General features: G+C 42.9%; 1 protein-coding gene across 4 annotated transcripts in view; it reads left to right on the top strand.

Annotated features, from left to right (window-relative positions):
• Positions 1 to 19,284: 19,284 nt before the first annotated feature.
• Positions 19,285 to 21,260, top strand: part of BNC1 (basonuclin 1) — a 44,376-nt gene continuing 42,400 nt past the window's right edge. The window contains exon 1 of one of the 4 annotated variants that reach the window (XM_040342609.1): positions 19,285 to 19,539. In XM_040342609.1, the coding sequence (XP_040198543.1) occupies positions 19,495 to 19,539 (45 nt within the window). In that variant the 5' untranslated portion in view covers positions 19,285 to 19,494. The remainder of the gene's footprint in view (positions 19,540 to 21,260) is intronic. The other 3 variants (XM_040342610.1, XM_040342611.1, XM_040342612.1) reach the window with 3 other exon arrangements.

The raw sequence follows: 21,260 nt of genomic DNA, 5'->3' as shown, positions 1-21,260 counted from the left end.
AAATTCCCTGGGACGTATAAACAACGTAGAGATGCCCTATAAACGCATATAAACCCAGGTTTGTCAATGCCATTGTGAATGCAGTCTCACACAAATGGTGAGCCTAAGATCATAATATAAAAAGTGTTTCATCATGACTTGCTTCCTCCCGTGAGGACAGATCTGGAAGAAGCATTTAGCTGATTATAGAAAAAGAGAGAGTAAAGATGACCATACACAGAGCAAATTTCACTTCCCTCCCAAATGTATTAAATGATAAAGAGGGACATGTAGGCAGGTGCAGTCTACTTTCCCCACTGCAGGTGGTGCTATCCTTAGCGGCACTGCAGTTGGAAGGGAAGTCAGAAGAAACATAGTTCTTCTATGGTTTCCTGGGTCACTGGGGAAGCAATTATGTTGGATGTTGCTGCCTCATGTGCCTGGCGACCATCTTGGGTCAGACAGAGCCTATTTAAGAGCCTGGCTCCCAGGGCCTGGGTTGCTTTACGTCTGTGGGTAGTGCACGGAAAGGTACCTCTTCTGTGAGGGACAGTACTAGCAGTAGGGAAAGGTTCCTGACAAGGAGGGAAAGCATAGGGTCGCATGTCTTCTGGACATTGGCACAAGATAACTAGACTGCATTATGCCCCTCACTACAGATGCTATCATACTGGCTGGAACCTTTTATGTTCATGCTGCTGTAACCATGAGTGCATCTGGTTGGTCTTCCCACTGGGATTATTGTGAACTGTTGCTTCACTACAAATGTATTATTGCACCTGACTGTGTGAATTATTGTGTCCGTACCATGCTGCACCCCAGCTACAGACACCTTTTGACACACATTAGGTAGGCAAAGAACACATCCCTGCAATGGCCCTGGTTACACAGACTGCAATGATCCAATATGTAGAAAATGATTGTTTAAATCACACTTGTACTTTTCTTTACCCCTATTTTTTTCTATTTTGGCTTTTAAAAAATACAAAATGTAGTAATATAGGGGTTGAATAAATTTTAGGCATAACACTTTTGGTAGTGAAATAATACATTTTGTACAGATATGTACACATTAGACCAACAAGATAGATGGACAACTGGGGCTGCACAAGGGAGAGATGGATTTAGCCCCAAAAGAGAGATGGTCCCCTCAAATGTCATGTGGGACAATTGGGATTGAAGTTGTTGACACCCTCCCATCTGACATCTTTTGACTGAACCATTGAAAGAGCTGGGTGACATTTTTGTTGGTCTAACAGCACTTGCATTCAATCAGATGCAGCTGTTCTTCATGTATTTGGGTCATCGGTTCGAATCCCAACCACAGCACCACCTGCCTGGAGTTTGCGTGTTTTCTTTGTGCCTTTCGCGGGTTTCCTCCCACACTCCAATGACATGCTGGTTGGTTCATGTGTACTGTATTTATGAATATAAGTTAGAGACCTTAGATTGTAAGCTCTTGAGGGCAGGGATGTGAATGTACAATATATATGTAAATAGCTGTGCAAATTGATGGCGCTATAGAAGTATCTATAATAAGCAAATAAATATTTGGTCAGCCCCGGGGGCCTGCTGTCAAAATACAATAGCAGAGGTGGTTTGTCCATCCGGATGGATAGCATGGATAAAGGATATTTCTTTTCATTCAGATTGCGTGTATGACCAGCTTAAGGTCCTCCAAACACTGAGACCTCAGAAGAATGAGGCTTGCCTGTGAGTGTTAATTGCTATTGAAATGGGAGCTCAGGCGCAGCAGTTCCATGCGTGCTGTCAAATGTTTGTGCTGTTTGTAAAAATAAAGCTTGGTCCAGATGTGGCTACTGGTTCCATTTCACTTCCTGTCTGCAGCGTACATTTTGGATGGAGACTGTAAATGTTCTTTGTATGAACTACGGCAGAGAAAATTGATTCTCCTTCGGATTTCAGCTTTCTAAGCAACAATCTTCAGTCGGGGGGGAGGTTGGGCTTCCAGGGCCCATTTATTGGGAATGTTGGACAGTGCACTGTGAAATCTGGATTGTTCTCCCAGGTGCTTTGCATTTGCAAGTAGAACCTTTTTTGGGCTACATGTGATGAGGCTCAAGTCATACATTATGTAGTCTGTTTCTTTTGGGATTAAAAGTGACCACTCTGGCAACATAAAATTACAAGAGCAATTAGAGGTTTAGAATTTCTCTGGAGACTGCCCTTCTTTTATTATGAATCAGCCCTTGAGGGTTGCTGCACTGCCAAAGGTAACGGGAGTAAAATCGTAGACCGTATTTTTAAAGAAAACCGAGATTACCACTTAAGTCAGGTTGCTGAATAACCCTAATTATATTTGCTATGATACTGCTCAGGGGTGTTTTTAAGGAGGCCCTACCTAAATCTTTGAGGGCACTTGTTAAAAGGAACACTGAGGGATTGTACTCATCCAACAGTCCATGCTGATGCATTTTGCAGTGCAGGTAAAATGTAAAGATATGATTGTTTTTTAGTGATGCCTGTCCCCCAGCAAAGCATTGCTTTTCAAGTCCTGGTTGCTGCAGAGTAAGAGAATTGACCTGCATTTGCAGTTAAAGTCAGTTAAATTGGATCATGCCCATGCATGTCAACATACTTATAATCAGGAACATCAGATGGAAGATTAGCACATTTTAAATTCCTTTACAATTTAGACAAACCTTATCAATTTATATTTTGGCCAGTCACACTAATTTCTGCTAACACGGCCGGGATTCTCGTCAGGAAAAAACATTGTTTTTCCTGACGAGATTCCTGGCAAGATTTTCTTGCCGGCCAAGTGTACACACGTGCGATTCAAAAGAACCGCCGTTCTTTTGAATGGCACGAACGCAGTGACGTCATAGACTACGACGAGCATGCGCTCATCACATCCGATGCCGTTGCCGGCATCTTACTTCACCCTACCTATGCCTTGGAAGCTACCACGCATGCGTCAAAGTCATTTCGAGCATGTGCGGGTTTCAATGGAGACGCTCGGACGCTGTGGATACACGCTGTGGATACACACGCTCGGGTTTCTCGGCAGGAAAACGCTGCCGAGAATCACAACAAGAAAATAGAGAGCAGGTTCTCTATTTTTCTCGATGAGATTCTGGGCAGTTTTCTTGACGAGAAACCTCAAAGCCTCAGGCCTCGTACACACGACCCAGTTTCTCGGCAAAAACCAGCAAGAAACTTTTTTTGCCGAGGAAATCGGTCGTGTGTACATTTTTCGACGAGGAAACTGTCGAGGATCCCGTCGAGCCAAAAAGAGAGCATGTCTTCTTTTTCCTCGACGGGAATGGAGAAACTTGCCTTTTCGAGTTCCTCCATAGCCTAACAAGGAACTCGACGAGGAAAACGATGTGTTTCGCCCGCCGAGTTCCTCAGTCGTGTGTACGAGGCTTCATACCCACGCACAGTTTACTCTGCAAGAAAGCTCTGCCAGCATTTTTCTTGCTGTTTCTGGCTGAGACTTCTAAGCCGGCCATAGATTGTTCAAATTTCAGGCAGTTCAGCTGGGGCAGGGCCAAAGTTTGAACCATGTATGGGCAGGCTGATTGTACCAAAGTTGATCGATCGAACAATCTAGGTACAACCAGCTTGTCTGTTTTTTCATGCGGTTTTTACTGGAGGCTATAGCCACTAGCAATAATCACTGTGAGATGCTCCTCGTTGACTGGCTGTGTTGAGGTGGGAATTAAGTGATTTTCTTTCATGTAGCCTGTGGTTGCAAAATCTCTATTAATAATAATCTATTGCCAGCTTTAGACCCCTTTCACACTAGAGGCGTTTTTCAAGTGCATTAGCGCTAAAAATAGCGCCTGAAAAAAGCCTCAGCTGCAAACCCAGTGTGAAAGCCCAAGTGCTTTCATACTAGGGTGCTGTGCTGGCAGGGCATCAAGAAAAGTTCTGCCAGTAGCTTCTGTGCAGCGCTTTAGGAGCAGTGAACTCGACCTTCCTAAAGCGCCCCTGCCCATTGGAATTAATTGGCAGCGAGCCGCTTTGCGGGCGCTTTTAACCCTTTTTTGGCCACTAGACGGGGTTAAAAGCGCCCCGCTAGCGGCCGTAAAGCGCAGCAAAAACTATGGTAAAACACTGCTAAAAATAGCTTGGAACAGTACTAGTGGTAGGGAAAGGTTCCTGACGGGGAGGGAAAGCTTAGGTCACAACTCCTTTGAACATCTGATCTACTGATGACAGTTGCAATTCTTTGCAGTCGCCAATACCCAGAAGGTTTTACCCCCTTAATGACCAGGTCATTTTTTGCGGTACAGCACTGCGTTACTTTAACCGGTTAAGACCCGGACCATTATGCAGGTTAAGGACCTGGCCCCATTTTGCGATTCAGCACTTCGCCGATTTAACTGGCAATTGTGCAGTCGTGCGACGTGGCTCCCAAACAAAATTGGCGTCTTTTTTTTCCCACAAATAGAGCTAATTTTTGCGCTATAAACAAAAATAGAGTGACAATTAAAATCAATTTTTTACTTTTTGCTATAATAAATATCCCCCAAAAATATATAAAAAAAAAAATTCCTCAGTTTAGGCCGATACGTATTCTTCTACATATTTTTGGAAAAAAAATGTGTTTACAAAATAGGGGATAGTTTTATGGCATTTTTATTAATATTTTTTTTTTTTTACTAGTAATGGCGGCGATCAGCGATTTTTTTCGTGGCTGCGACATTATGGTGGACACATCGGACACTTTGACAAATTTTTGGAACCATTGTCATTTTCACAGCGAAAAGTGCTATAAAAATTCACGGATTACTCTGAAAATGACAATGGTAGTGATGGGGTTAACCACTAGGGTGCGTGTAGGGGTTAAGTGTGACCTCATGTGTGTTTCTTACTGTAGGGGGGCGTGGCTGTACGTGTGATGTCACTGATCATCGTCCCCTATAAAAGGGAACAGACGATCAGTGACACTGCCACAGAGAAGAACGGGGAAGGTTTGTTTACACTTACCTCACCCCGTTCTTCAGCTCCTGTGACCTGATCGCGGGACACCGGCAGCAATCGGGTCCGCTGGTTCCGCGGGTGCGGTCACAGAGCTTCGGACCGGGTCGTAAAGCGCGTAAAGCTCGCGACCCACGGCTGGATTCTTAAAGGGGATGTACATGTACGCCCTTGTACCCAGCCGTGCCATTCTGTCAATGTATATCGTCGTGTGACAGTCCTTAAGTGGTTAACTGACAATTGCGCAATCATGCGATGCTGTACCCAAATAAAATGATGTCCTTTTTTTCCCACCAATAGAGCTTTCCTTTGGTAGTATTTGATAACCTTTGAGGGTTTTTTTTTTTGCGCTATAAACAAAAAAAGAGCGATTTATAAAAAAATATATACAGTATATATATTTTTTACTTTCTTCTATAAAACACATTCAATAAAAATCTAATTTATTCATCAATTCAGGCAAATGTGTATTCTGCCACATATTTTTGGTAAAAATCCCAATAAGAGTATATTAATTGGTTTGCAAAAAGGTTATTGCGTCTACAAACGATGGGATATTTTTATGCCATTTTTTTTACTAGTAATGGCGGCGATCAGCGGTTTTTAGCGGGACTGTGACATTGCAGCGAACAATGACATTATTACAGTGATCATTGCTAAAAATATGCATTGTTACTGTACTAATGACACTGGCGGGGAAGGGGTTAACATCAGGGCTGATCAAAGGGTTAACTGTGTGCCTAGCTGGTGCTTGCTATCTGTGTGGGGAATGCTCTGACTGGATGAAAACAGAGATCGGTCTTCCTGCTTAGCAGGAACACATGATCTCTATCTTCTCTCCTGTCAGAACTGTGATCTGCCTTGTTTATATTAGCAGATCGCCATTCTGCCTCTCTGGGGAATGATTGGCATCCCCTGTGTCTAATCAGCACGCGATCGCGCCTCTGACCTGCCTCAGTACAAGCATGGTAGGTGGTCGGCAAGTGGTTAAACAAGGGCTAGATCCACAAAGGCCGCCCTAACTTTGCGGCGGCGTAGTGTATTGTCTTTACACTACCCCGCCGTAAGTTAGAGAGGCAAGTACATGATTCACATAGTACTTGCCTGCTAAGTTACGGCGGCGTAGCCTAAAGCGGGCGGGCGTACGGGCGCCTAATTCAAAATAGGCTGAGGGGGCATGTTTAATGTTAATTTTGTTTGACCTGACGTGATTGACGTTTTTTTTGAACGGCGCATGCGCCGTCCGCCTACGTATCCCAGTGTGCATTGCGGCAACGTATGCCGCGCGGGCCTATTGGTTTAGACGTGGACGTAAATGACGTAAATCCCTATTCATGGACGACTTGCGCAAACAACGTAAAAATTTAGATTTTCGACGCGGGAACAGCGGCCATACTTAACATTGCTGTTCCAGCTATTTGATGGAATATCTTTAGGCCTGATAATGCGTTATGTAAACGGCGTATCTGTACTGCGTCGGCCGGACGTACGTTCGTGAATAGGCGTATCTTAGATAGGTTTAAGTGTATCTCTGTTTGAGAATACACTTAAACTTAGGTTGGCGCAGATTCCGAGTTAGGTCGGCGTATCTACTGATACGCCGGCCTAACTCTATGTGGATCTAGCCCCAAGTTTCTAGTTACGAGTTTTAGGATACAGATTAGGAAATTGAAGCAAGTGCCTGCATTTTTATTGGGAATAATATGTGATATGAACATTTCCCAACTGCATAGATACACATAGACGTCATGCGTTGAAGTTATATTGGGGACATGTAGCCAACAAAATGGCAAACCTCAGGATTAACCCTCGGGGAGATGGTAGTAGACAGGGTTACAAACGTTAAAGTGGGGGTATTGTGGGATATGAGGTATAGATGGGCATGAGATAATCCAAGAGTGTGGTAATGGCTAGTATACCAGTGTTGTGAAGGAGATGATGTAATTGGGGGTGAGGGGATCCTATGGAGCGTGTTTGAGTCAGGTGAGGAGGGGGGCAGTGGAAAACAGGGTAGGAAGGATTGGGGAGGATGTTAGGGAAAAGGGGGTGGGGAAAAGGGAAAAGTGAGGTGTAGGGTCTCCTTTAGGATTGTTTAGGGGTTTCTCGGCCTGCCAGGAAATGACATATCTGGGGGGGGGGGGGGGGGGTGTTCTGTGTACGGAAAGCTTCCAGGTAGCCATATTGCATTGCATTTTACAGAAAATTTGAGAACTGCAGATTGAAGGAAAGGTAATTTTAATAACATTTAATTACAATATGACACGTGTAACAATTGTATATACTATATTCTACTTTTTTTCTTTTTTTACCATAGAAGTGAAGCTACTCAATGACCAACCTGACCATGTAGAGGTAAGGTGTCATGTTATTTCTGCTAATGGGAATCAGTTCTTCTATCTCCACTACATTCCAGTGTGGGATCGTTTTTAGCTGCATTTAAAAGGTGGAGAAGAAGAGAGTGCTTATATGTTATGAGGGACATGTCAGTATGATGTAATAGGAATTGCTCTGGAGGAAAAGGAAGTGTGTAGCTGAAAATCTCTCTGATAAAGTGGCAGATATGTCCAAAAAGTGTGAATTAGTACATAGGACCACCAAACATGAAGGAAGGTTGGTTTCTCCTGGTATACTTTCAGGAAAGATTTTTGTGTTCAGTTTCTGGAGTATGATACCATCTGGGACATACTGTAGTTTAGGCTACTATCACATTTGGGCGGTGAGGGCTTTGGCGGTAAAGCGCTGCTAGTTTTAGCGGCGCTTTTCCATCTTTTTGGCAGTGCTTTTTGGCCGCTAGCGGGGCAATTTTTGTCCTCGCTATCGATCAAAGAAGGGGTTAATAGCACCCGTATATCGCCAAAGCGATTTGCAGGCACTTCGGCAGTGGTCAAGTGTTATAGGTGTCACCGGCGCAAACAAAATTATTTATTTTCTACGTGATCTGCTGGAATACTGTGTAGACCCTCAGTGGAGGGAAAAATTGTGCACATGAAGAAAAAGTGTTACTGCGCTGATCTAATTATCCAGAGGATGTAATCTCTGGAAATGTTATTTAAACTGTGAACTGAATTAGTGCACAAACAACCATAAATAAAGTGCTATACCAAGTACAACAACATCATTGATATACTCTGTGGATAAACATACGTGAATCTATCACGCTATACCAGAAGCTTATGTTAAACAAATAAGTGAAAAAAGTGTTCTAAAACTGCATACATTTGTGCAATAAACACAGTATTAAAGGTGTAACCAGCAGTTAATTGTCAACATAAGACATCAATGCACATAGTGCTCTTATGATGAAAATATCCCAGTTGATAGTGCTCTTAAAATAAATACTAAAACAATTCTAAATAATAAAAAATAAAAAAAGTCCCAGAAATGGCTAGGAGATGTGCAAACAGCACTTAAAAAAGTCCAACCATGAAACAGCAGACAATATTTGCAATTACACGATGGATTCCAAGGAGGAAAAGAGGTAGGGGTTCAATGCTGGTAGTGCTTGTTACATGAAAAAAGGTGCAGCTGTCTCTTCCACCCGACAAACATGTGCCACCATCACCAACGGCTAAACTGAACACTCACCAGACCCCGGATAGTAAAAGGCCCCAATATGGTTTCTTTTCTGACCGCCACTGAGTATATCCTCCTCTTTCCTCTGTCAAGATTTCCTTATTGCCTCAAAAACAAGGGGCTCATCATAGTGTAGTATTTAAAAATGCTTATTAAAATAATAAAAACAGTGCACTTACAAGAAAAAGTGCCTTTGACCGGCACTGAATATCTCTGCCGCTGACCAGCGATTGTGTTGTACCTCGAGAGGTGTGCGTGCCTCGTTCCTGTTCCCCTGTGTAGCTACAGGTAGTCCTGACGCGCTGGTGCACTCCCCCTCCGTGTGTATCCAGACAGCTTCTACGCGTTTCGCAATACTTGCGTCATCAGGAAAGCTCCGACAGTGGTGCCCATTCATTTCAATGGGCAAGGACATTTTAGGAGCAGTGTATACACAGTTTCTAAACTGGCCCCAAAGGTGCTGCTTGCAGGACTTTTTTTTAACGTCCCGCAAGCGCACCACTCCAGTGTGAAAGCACTCTGGCTTTCACACTGGAGTGACAGGAGAGGTGCTTTGCAGGTGCTATTTTTAGCGCTAAAATGCCTGTGAAGCACCTCAGTGTGAAAGTGGCCTCATAGTTTGATTTCTGTAAGTTTACATTGGTAGAGCCCTAAAGTGGTACTAAAGGCAAAATCAAAAATGACATACAGTATGATGCAGTCTGTTACTAGTATTAACAAAGTAGTCTTCCATACCTTTTCTTACCTGTTGTTGATTGGCCTCGTACACACACGACCGTTTTCCTCAACAGAATCCATCAAGAAACTTGGTGGCAGAGCTTTTTTGCCGAGGAAAACGGTCGTGTGTATGTTTTTCATCGAGAAAACTGTTGTGGAACTCGACGACAAAAAAGAGAACAAGTTCTCTCTTTTTCCTCGTCGGGACTCTCAATTTCCTCGTCGGGCTGGTTTACGACGAGAAACACGATCGTGTGTATGCTAAGAAACCCGCGCATGCTCAGAATAAAGTATGAGATGGGAGCGCACCTTCGGTAAAAGTAGCGTTTGTAATGGAGATAGCAAATTCTTCACGCTGTAACAGACTGAAAAGTGCAAATCGTCTCTTACCAAACTTTTACTTAACACGCAGTAACATGAGATTAGCAAAAGCAGCCCCAAGGGTTGTGCCAGTGGAATCGAACTTCCCCTTTATAGTGCCGTCGTACGTGTTGTACGTCACCGCGTTTGAGAACGACGAGATTTTGTCTTGACAGTGTGTACACAAAGAAAGCTTGTCAAGATTCTCGACAAGCCTGACAAGAACCTCGTCGAGGAAAACGATGTTTCATTTACGACGTGTTCCTTGGTCGTGTGTATGAGGCCATCCTGTTGTTATTTTTCAACTTCCATACCAGAGGAGCCACCATAAGACAGTAAGGTAAAAATAAAGTACTAAAAACAGAAAATTAATGCAGCCACCACGTCTAAAGCCTCGTACACACGATCAGTCCATCCTTAGGATCGTTCTCATCAGTTAACCGATGAAGCTGACTGATGGTCCGTCGCGCCTACACACCATCGGTTAATTAACCGATCGTGTCAGAACGTGGTGGCGTAAAACACAACGATGTGCTGAAAAAAATTAAGTTCAATTCTTTCAAGCATGCGTCGACTTGATTCTGAGCATGCGTGGGTTTTTAACCTATGCTTTTGCATACTAACGTTCGGTTTGACCTATCGGTTAGGCGCCCATCGGTTTCAACTTAAAAAGAAGGTTCTCATTTTTTTGACCGAAGGTTAAATAACCTATGGGGCCTACACGCGATCGGTTTGGACTGATGAAAAATCCTTTGGCGATCCTATTGTGTGGCCTAAAGATTGGTAATCTGCAATACAGTGGGTAAAATAAGTATTGAACAGGTCACCATTTTTCTAGGTAAATATATTTCTAAAGGTGCTATTGACATGAATTTTTCACCACGTGTCGGCAACACCCATGCAATCCATACATACAAAGACACCAAAACAAATAAGTTCTAAATTTAAGTTATGTGAAAAGAAAATTGAATGACACAGGGAAAACTTTGTCTCATTACCAAGATATCACACAAGAAACATCTCATGATGGGTAAAAGCAAAGATCTCTTTGCAACCTTTTCTGTTGCAAAACATACGGATGGCATTGGTTATAGAAGGATTTCTAAACTTCAGAATGTTCCAGTGAGCAGTGTTGGGGCCATAATCTGAAAGTGGAAACAAGATGGCAATAGACCTGATAGGGAGTCCATCAGATAACTTGAAGTGCGCACACAACAAGCTAAAACACTGCTTTAAGCTGTGAAGTATGATGCCCATACTGATAAATACATTGTGGGTTTATGTACATTTTAGGATCCATTCACACTTTGCCAATCCTGTGCGCTGCATCAGTGCATGTGATGTCAAGCAGCCTATTCATTATTTATATTCCAGATGATACCTCAGAAAGCTGTCATTTGAGTGTGTTAGGCCCCTTTCACACCTGTGCGACTTGTCCTGCAACTTGGGACTGCAAATTCAAAAACAAAGTTGTACCCCATGATTTCCAATGAGTACAGTTCATATCTGTGGGACTTCAAAGTAGTCCCTGCACTACTTTGATTTGACTTTAATGCGTGTTGGGGTCCAGAGACCTCAAGTTTACACAGGCATTCCCTGAAATTGCGGCAAAATCATGCGACTTTTAATTCGTGGCAGTGTGAAATGGGCCTTAGGCCTCGTACACACGGCCGAGGAACTCGACGTGCCAAACACATCGAGTTCCTCGGCCAGTTCAGTCCTGGAGCCGCCGAGGACCTCGGCGGGCCGAGTTCTCCCATAGAACAACGAGGAAATAGAGAACATGTTCTCTATTTCCTCGCCGAGGTCCTCGTCGGCTTCCTCGGCCGAAAGTGTACACACGGCCTTGTTTCTCGGCAGAATTCAGCCAGAAACTCGGTCAGAAGCTGAATTCTGCCGAGGAAACTGGTCGTGTGTACGGGGCCTTTGTCGGTGTATTTTTTGTTTTGGTGGGTTGACAGGCATTGTTCATCGTAACTGTGAATCTGCATTGCTGGACAATGATTGACGATGAATTTTCAGCGTTGGACGTTATTACAGGGCACTTTCACACTAAGCCGCCCCGGGCGTCGGCGGTAAAGCGCCAATATTTTTAGCGGCACTTTACCGTTGTTTTAGTGGCGCTTTTCAGTCGCTAGCGGGTCGCTTTTAACCCCCGCTAGCAGCTGAATAAGGGTTAAAATCACTGCAGCGGCGCTGCCCATTGATTTCAATGGGTTAGGGCACTTTAGGAGCACCTCAAAGATGCTGCTTGCAGGACTTTTTTGAGTGTCCTGCCAGCACACCGTTCCAGTGTGAAAGCACTCAGGCTTCATCCGATGACCGCTGAATAATAAAACAATAATAATTGGCAGTAAAAAAACGGGTCTGCTATGGATATTAAGGGGAACCCCATGCCAATTTTTTATTTAAATGGCATGGGGCCCCCTAAAATCCATACCAGGCCCCCAGATCTCACCCCCCCCCCATGTGAATGATTATGGGGTACAGTACATGAAAACAATGACAGTTTTTGACAGCTGCTTTACTAAAAAATGTATGTAAATCTATTATTAATCATACAACCTGCCGCACCTGGAAAAAAAATTCTCCCACTGTCTATGAAGGCTGGCCGCCTACTGCAGGCTCCACAGTTTGACAGTTCTTATATAGGTAAGGGGCAGGGCCACCTGGCAACATCACCTGGTGGCACCGCAGAGCTCTGTACAGAGGGAATGATCTCTCTGTTTCCCCCTTGATCTCTGTCATTAGTACAGTGGCAGTGTATAAGAGGAGAAGAAGTTAGTCAGTCCCCCCCCCCAGTGTAGTTCGGTGTCAGATTGCCTGCAGCACTATCGCTATCCCAAGTTGCTGGTCACCGCCATTACTAGTATAAAAAAAACAGTCCAGTATATATAATATTGCTTGTAGATGGTATAAATTTAACACAAACCAATTAACCACTTAACCACCAGCCGCCGTCAAATAACAGCGACAAGGTGGTTGCTTAACTCTGGGAGCACGTTATGTAACGTCCTCCCAGAATCGCGCTCACTGGGGCGCGCACACGGGAATTTCCGTGACCGGACCCGGCGCATCACGGATCACGGTGAATTGCCGCTGATAGCAGCCGTTCACCACGTGATCGCTCCGTCCAATGACGGAGCGATCACATGTAAACAAACCGGCGTCATTTGATGACGCCGGTTCCTCCCTCCTCTCTCTGTACCGATCGGTACAGTGTGAGAGGGGGGAGCGCGGATGGCAGCAGCACTGTGGGATGGATCTGTGACTATTGCAGTCACAGATCCATCCATCCCTGCTCAGCCATCCCTGCATTAACCCCTGCAATACCTTCCCTGCCCAATACTCTGCAATACCCCCTGTGCAATACTCTGCAATACCCCCGCACAATACTCTGCAATACCCCCCGCACAATACTCTGCAATACCCCCGCACAATACTCTGCAATACCCCCGCACAATACTCTGCAATACCCCCGCACAATACTCTGCAATACCCCCGCACAATACTCTGCAATACCCCCGCACAATACTCTGCAGTACCCCCGCACAATACTCTGCATACCCCCGCACAATACTTTGCAGTACCCCCGCACAATACTCTGCAGTACCCCCGCACAATACTCTGCAGTACCCCCGCACAATACTCTGCAATACCCCCGCACAATACTCTGCAATACCCCCCGCACAATACTCTGCAATACCCCCGCACAATACTCTGCAATACCCCCGCACAATACTCTGCAGTACCCCCGCACAATACTCTGCAATACCCCCCGCACAATACTCTGCAATACCCCCCGCACAATACTCTGCAATACCCCCGCACAATACTCTGCAATACCCCCCGCACAATACTCTGCAATACCCCCCGCACAATACTCTGCAATACCCCCCGCACAATACTCTGCAATACCCCCTACGCTAATACTCTGCAATACCCCCGCACAATACTCTGTAATACCCCCGCACAATACTCTGCAATACCCGACCAATACTTTGCAATACCCCGGCCAATACTTTGCAATACCCCGGCCAATACTTTGCAATACCCAGAAAATACTCTGGGGAAAAAAATGCGTTTTAACCACTTCCCGCCCACGTCATATGAGGTCCTTGACTTTGTGCAGGGATATCTGAATGATGGGTGCAGCTACAGGCATCATTCAGATATCATTTTTTTCAGCCGGCGATTCTCTACACCATAAGAATGATCATGGTGGCTGTTCCGCCTCTTGATCGTTCTTACGGGAGGCAAAAGGGGACGTCCCCACTCCCTTCGCCCTTCAGTGCTTCTTCCGACTCACCGCTGCGATCGAAGCCAGGATCGTTTTTTTTTTTTTTTTTTCCAGGCTTCCCAGCCTAGAGGTGAGATGTGGGATCTTATTGACCCCACATCTCACTGTAAAGAGGACCTGTCATGCTATATTCCTATTACAAGGGATGTTTACATTCCTTGTAATAGGAATAAAAGTAATAAAAACATTTATTTTTGGGGAAAAACGTGTCAAACTAAAATAAATAAAGTAAAATGAACAATAAAAATAAAAAAATAACATTTAAAGCGCCCCTGTTCCCGCGTGCCCGTATACATAAGCGAACGTGCACGTAAGTCCCGCCCACATATGAAAACGGTGTTCAAACCACACATGTGAGGTATCGCTGCGAACGTTAGAGCGAGAGCAATCATTTTGGCCCTAGACCTCTTCTCCAACTAAAAAGATGTAACCAGTAAAAACATTTAAAGCGTCACCTATGGGGATTTTTAAGTAGCGAAGTTTGGCGCCATTCCACAAGCGTGTGCAATATTGAAGGGTGACATGTTGGGTATCTATTTACTCGGCGTAACTTCATCTTTCATATTATGCAAAAACATTGGGCTAACTTTAATGTTTTTTTTTTTTTAAAGCACAAAACTGTTTTATTTCCCAAAAAAATGCGTTCGAAAAATTGCTGTGCAAATACCATGCGCAATAAAAAGTTGCAACGACCGCTATTGTATTCTCTAGGGTCTTTGCTAAAAAAGCATATATAATGTTTTGGGGTTCTATGCAATTTTCTAGCAAATAAATGATGATTTTTCCATGTAGGAGAGGAATGTCAGAATTGGTCTGGGTGTTCCAGAACGCCTGATGGTGCTCCCTGCATGTTGGGCCTCTGTATGTGGCCACGCTGTGTAAAAGTCTCACACATGTGGTATCGCTATACTCGGGAGGAATAGCAGAATGTGTTTTGGGGTGTAATTTGTGGTATGCATATGCTGTGTGTGAGAAATAACCTGCTAATATGAAACTTTTGTGGAAAAAAAAAAAAAAAAAAAAAAACCTTGATTTTGCAAAGAATTGTGGGGAAAAATGACAACTTCAAAAAACTCACAATGCCTCTTTCTAAATACCTTGGAATGTCTTCTTTCCAAAAAGGGTCATTTGGGGGGTATTTGTACTTTTCTGGCATGTTAGGGTCTCAAGAAATGGGAGAGGCTGTCAGTACATCAGATGTGATCAAATTGATCAATTTTCAGTAATTGGTACCATAACTTGTAGACCTTATAACTTTCACCCAGACTAAATAATATCCCAAAAAATTTTTTAACTAAAGATATGTAGCAGTATACATTTTAGGCCAAATTTATGAAGAAAAATTCATTTTTTGCAAAATTTTATAATAGAAATGAAGAAAAATTATTTTTTTTACAAAATTTTCATTCTTTTTTCATTTATAGCGAAAAAAATAAAAACCGCAGAGGTGATCAAATACCACCAAAAGAAAGCTCTATCTGTGGGGAAAAAAAGGACAAAAATTTCATTTGGTTACAGTGTTGTATGACTGAGTTATTGTCATTCAAAATGTGAGAGCACCGAAAGCTGAAAATTGGTCTGGTTATTAAGGGTGTTTAAGTGCCCAGTTGTCAAGTGGTTAATATACATTTATTGGGATTTTTTTTTTACCAGTATTTTTTTGGTATTTTTTATTTGATGTGTTTTACGGCAGAATAGATGATCAAATACCACCAAAAGAAAACTCTATTTGTGTGAAAACAAATATACATTTCATTTGGGTACAGTGTTGTATGAACGCGCAATTGCCAGTTAAAGCAACACATTGCCGAATAGCAAAAAATGGCCTTGCCACTGGACAGAGGGAAGGAGCCAGCAACGCTGGCAGGGGCCCCAAAAAAAAGGAGGTCTGTGGCCGCTCTGGAGCAGGTAAGTATAGACATGTTTATTATTATTTTTTTATATTAATACATTTTCCTTTACAATTACTTTTAGCCCAGTTTCACACTGGGCTGCAGGAATGAAGCCGTGCGAGTTCAGCTGAACTCGCACGATGTCACTCCCGCCTGTCAGTCCCGATTTCGGACGTGATTTCAGAGACCTCTGTCCAGGTTTTCTGCATAGATGTCAATGTAAATCGCGGGCCGAAATCACAAAAAGTAGTACAGAAACTACTTTTGTGGCAGTGCCACAGATGCGGTGTCGCCCCGATTAGGACGGTACCGTTTCCTGCAAATGCCATCAATTTGACATGTCAAATCGCATGTCAAAATGCACCAGTGTGAACCAGAGCTTAAAGTGTGAATGGGCCCTTAGATGGTCATACACTAGTAGAATTTGATTCCAATTTTTTTTTATTAAAGCGTAGTTCCATCCAAAAATGGAACTTCCGCTTTTCGGATTTCTCCCCCTCTGGTGTCACATTTGGCACCTTTCGGGGGGAGGGGGGAGCAGATACCTGTGTAATCCCAGGTATTTGTTCCCACTTCCGGGCTTAGATTGTCGCAGTATCCACGGTGTTCTACTCCATGTCCGACCCCTCCTCCTTCCCCCATGCTGTCTTCTGGGAGATACACAGGTCCCAGAAGACAGCAGGGACCAGTGGCATCGCACAGCGTGACTCGCGCATGCGCAGTAGGGAACCAGGAAATTAAGCTGCAACGCTTCACTTCCTGGTTCCCTTACCGAGGATGGTGGAGCCGGCGAACAAATCGGCTTTGGGTGTCGACATCACGGGCGCCCTGGACAGGTAAGTGTCCATGTATTAAAAGTCAGCAGCTGCAGTATTTGTAGCTGCAGACTTAAATAAGAAAAAAAAAACTTTTTGCCGGAACTCTGCTTTAAGAATATTTGTTCTTTTTCCTAATGGTTATTAGGGCTAGTTCATACCACATGCGATTTTTCAGCATCCAAAATGCATAGAAAGCAGGTTATGTGGTTTTCAATGGCATAGTTCACACTAGTGCTTGCATCGGCACACATCAAAGCACACCGGACTCCAGTACAGTGTAAAAAAAAAAAAAAAAAGCAGGAGAAAAGAAGAAAAAAAGCAATATGGATTGCATCTGGAAACGCATTAAAAACGCATATTTTTGTGGTATGAACTGGTCCTTGGGGTCAAATCATTGTTCACTCTTGACTGCAGTAATGAAAAAAATTCAAAGAAGCGGGATGGAAAATGTATTCTTGTAGACATGTGCACTTCCTTAAAATTTGTTTGTTTTGTTTTTCGGGTCATTCGTTATGATCAAAATTCATAAATTAGAAAATAAGAAAGAAAACACGAAAGTTTGAAAGAAAGAAAATATGAAAATTCTAAATAATAACTAACTAACTTTAAAGCTAAAAAGCTCAAATTTGGCTTTTCGTAAACGGAACAAATACGAATTTATCCAAAGTTACAAATTATCCAAAATAACTAATGCCGCATCTAAACAAATGGAACGGATCAAATTAATAATAAATAATAATAAAACTATTTTATTAATATTGTTATTTATTGTTATTTGTTACATCCATTCGTTATTTCGGACAATTCGTAACTTTGGATAAATTTGTATATGTTCACTAACAGCCAAATTTGAAAGGAAATTCCAGTACCTATAATTTAACAGTTATTTCATATTTAAGAATTTTCAAATTTTACAAAAATTCGGAAAATTTTGCTAAACGGGTTTTTGTTAATTGGGATGTTTCTGAATGAACAGATTTGTCAAAATTTGTTAAAAAAAAACTTATTTGTAACAAAACGAATTGGACATGTCTATTTTCTTGAACAAATAGATTTTTAATGGTGTATGTGGCCTTCATACAGTCCATTCATTTCCACATACAAATCTTATGCTCCATTCACACCCGGGCGTCCTGGAATCGCAGGCTGAATGGGATGATTCTGCCCGCGGTTACAGAATCGTGGCAAAATGCGGGGTGTGTTTGCGATGCCATTACATCTTAGCAGCACCTCAATCGTGGTGCGATTTTGCCGCGATTTGTAGCTCGATAAATTGGGCTGCAATTCCGGCATATCGCAACGCGCGAAGCTTGTTACTCATAACGGATCAGGAGTGACGTCATCGTGGCTGGCCAATCAGACAGCCGGAGGACCTGAACCTGTAAGGAAGACCGGGTGACGATGGAAACGCCTGTCAGTGGTGACAGTGCGGCGCTGGAGGGCTTTGTTCTATTGTAAGTTTTTTCATAATGTGCTAGTATGCAATGAATACCATGCAGGGTTTAAAAAAAAAAAATTAAAAATGAGTGCGGTTTACTACCGCTTTAAAAGTAATCCTAATTTTGATGTCCTTTTGTACACGGGACGTTTTTTAACCTCTCCTTAACTTGACGGCTAGTAACCAACGTCCATTGGACGTTTAGCCGTATTTGCATCTAGTAGCGTTTTTTTACATTGAAAATGGTAAAAAATGTATTGCCATTAAAAAGCCTATAAACAAAATGCGGCTAAACGCGAGTTACCGCGTTTACATTGCGTTTGCAAGCTGTTACAGGCATTTGCAGTTTCAAATTGCTCTGAACACATTTTTTTTGCTTTTGAAAAAAAATGCTTTTAAACTCGACTGCCTAGAAATGACCCTGTGTACATGTACTGATAAGATAACATAGAGGAGAGTTCAGGGGCAGCTGAAAAAAATCGCCCAACTGCTCCTAATGCCTGGTTCACATTGGTACGATTTGACATGCGATTTGACATGTCAAATCGCATGTTAAATTGGCGGCAATGGCACGTCCGAATTGGTGCAATGCGGCGCCGCACCGATCTCAAAAAGTAGTTTCTGTACTACTTTTTTCAATTTCGGACTGCGATTTACAGCGACATTTGTGCAGAAGATGTCTCTGAAATCAGTCGAAATCGGGACTGACAGGCGGGAATGAAATTGTGTGAAACTTGGTGTGAACCTGGGCTTAACATCCGTTTACCAGCAGCAGTGTACATGAGGACTAAAAATGACGTTTGTCAAGTCGGGAATGTTCGTATGAACATATTTTAGAAAAATCTACTAGTGTATGGTTCAAATCGGACATTTTATTCTTCAATTAAAAAGATTTTTATTTCCTAAACTGCGTTGAATATTCTGCTTTATTCCGCTCACAAATAGGTCCGCTGCTTTCTACACAACATAATTCTGTTTTTAGCACACAAAAAAAAAAAAAAAACATCAACTGTCAGTGGCCTTAGGTCAGCTGCATTGATTTAATGCATTACTTAGGCTGCCAGAAGTGAGGTAGAATCTCCTTCGACTCCTTCGACTACATCAGGAGTGCCTCAAGCTTCTGTGATTCCTTTTGATCAAATGTCTGTGAAAGATGAGTGTCATGGCCTCTTCCAGCCAGCTGTGAGGGGACTGCCCTGTGACTGGGAGGGCATGCTGGAACAGAGCAGGCAGGGCAGCGAGGTGAGAGCGTGCTGCAGAGGTGAGCCAGGCAGACACAAACTTGGAGGGCCCACAGAGCACCAAGTGGGAGGATCTCATTCCACTCCCTGTGCACAGGCTTAGTATTCATCAGACCTAGAGGTGCTCCTAGTCAGACAAGGCTAAGAAGGCGTGTGATGTTCTCTCCTAGTACTTGTACAGACAGGAGTGCGCTTCAAGTGCATAGCTGGAGTACTCATTGAGGGAATGAGGAACTGCCTGGGATATGATTTCTCTCTAGCGATGGACAAAGTAAGGGAACTTTTCATTTTCATTTCTTATTTTCCATGCATTGCAATCTTATTTTATATATCTAAATGTATTTATTGTTTTTTTTTGTGTGTATTTAATTTGTAATTATTATAATATTTATTATTATTATTATTCGGGATTTATATATTATTATTATTATTATTATTATTTTTCGGGATTTATATATTATTATTTTTCAGGATTTAAATAGTGCCAGCAGTTTGCTTAGCGTCCTTACAAAATGATGCATTAAAAATGATAATTGCGTCCTTGCATTCTATACATGGAAACCTTTCCGACCGATAGCCGCTAATGCAACAAATGTAACTTTTAAAGGAGTTGTGGACAAAGTGCTTTAAGCAAGTTCCTGTTGTGATGCAGGAAAGCTCTTAGCAGCAGGCTGTAAAAACAATTTTCCTAAAGCCCTCCTTAGGATGATTAGTGGCCGGTGATCAGCGCGTGTAAATTATGCATACAGCCTTGCGTCGTAATTGACGAGCGCCAATGTTCCCCCCCCCCAGTGCACCCTATTAGTCGTCAGGTCCCTTTTGCATTGAAAGTCCTGTGATGAAGATGAGGATGATGAATCCTGGGATCCTCTACAACGTCCCGTCGCCGTAAACCTTCTAATGGACGGAATAGATGCTGTTCACAAGTGCACGTTATTAATTTTTAAAAAGCTGTTATTTTATGGGAAAACGTGTCGAGAGGCTTTTTGTTTTATTTTTTTTCCTCTTTTATTTTTTTTTATGTTAAGCTTTTCCTGTAGTTGTGGATAGGAAACTAATCTTTCCACTGAACTTGGTACAGAACGATCGATAACACTGATAGATGGCTTTAACTATGCAATATCCATTAAGATAGGTGCGCCCGGACCATTTTCTTCGTTTGACGTAATGCTGGCGATGGAAAGTGCAAGCTCTCCCCTTTTCTTTTTTTTCTTTTTTTTTTTACTCTTCATCTAGGTGTCTTTCCGCTCCTATGTTAATCTGCGATTATCTCCTTTTTTTTACAATGCTCGGAATCGTGTCGCTGTTTTGGCTCCTTGAACTGGAAAGCTTTTTGTTGTCTTTTTTTATCTGTTGGGTGAGCTAACATCTACGTTGCGGTGACCTGCAGGCATGTTGCGCCGCGTCGTGTTTCTGCCGTCTACAAGTGAAGTCAGCTTCATTAGTTTCATGATGGCACATCAGTACGGGGCTGGTGTTGCTGCTTCCTTCTAGCAAGTCCTGGAGCATGATCTGGGCTGCCTGGGTTTGGATAAGCTTGTAAGGATTTGTCAGCCAGATGTGACACGATTGTCAAGAGGCAAGTAAAGGAGGAGATCTGATATTAATCAGTGCATAGCTGGAAGCCAAACTTTCTCAAAGGCAGTGTAGAAACATGTTCTTCTCTACTGCTCCTCTTTTTCTTACCACTGAGCTGCCACTGTCTCATCTTTTCGCTTTATTATAGGCTACAGCAGATTATGTGTCACCTTTTTTTTTTTTTTTAACCTACGTGCAGATCTGGCTCTAAACCATCCAATTGTTTTTATTTGATACGATTTGTTTTATTTCTTTAAGACACAATTGTTTTGATACTAATTAGAAAAGGTACAGAATTCCCCAATGGCTAGATCCTGCCTTTGGGTCATTTCTTGGCGCGGTGCAGGCGCCAGAGGGGTTAATAGACGTTCTGACGTGTAGGTGTCGTCTGACAACGCTGGCAAAGGACAAAAA

The sequence above is a fragment of the Rana temporaria genome, chromosome 3 (genome assembly GCF_905171775.1).
Source record: "Rana temporaria chromosome 3, aRanTem1.1, whole genome shotgun sequence".
Taxonomy (NCBI): domain Eukaryota; kingdom Metazoa; phylum Chordata; class Amphibia; order Anura; family Ranidae; genus Rana; species Rana temporaria.
This window is presented reverse-complemented; position numbering and strand designations above follow the sequence as displayed.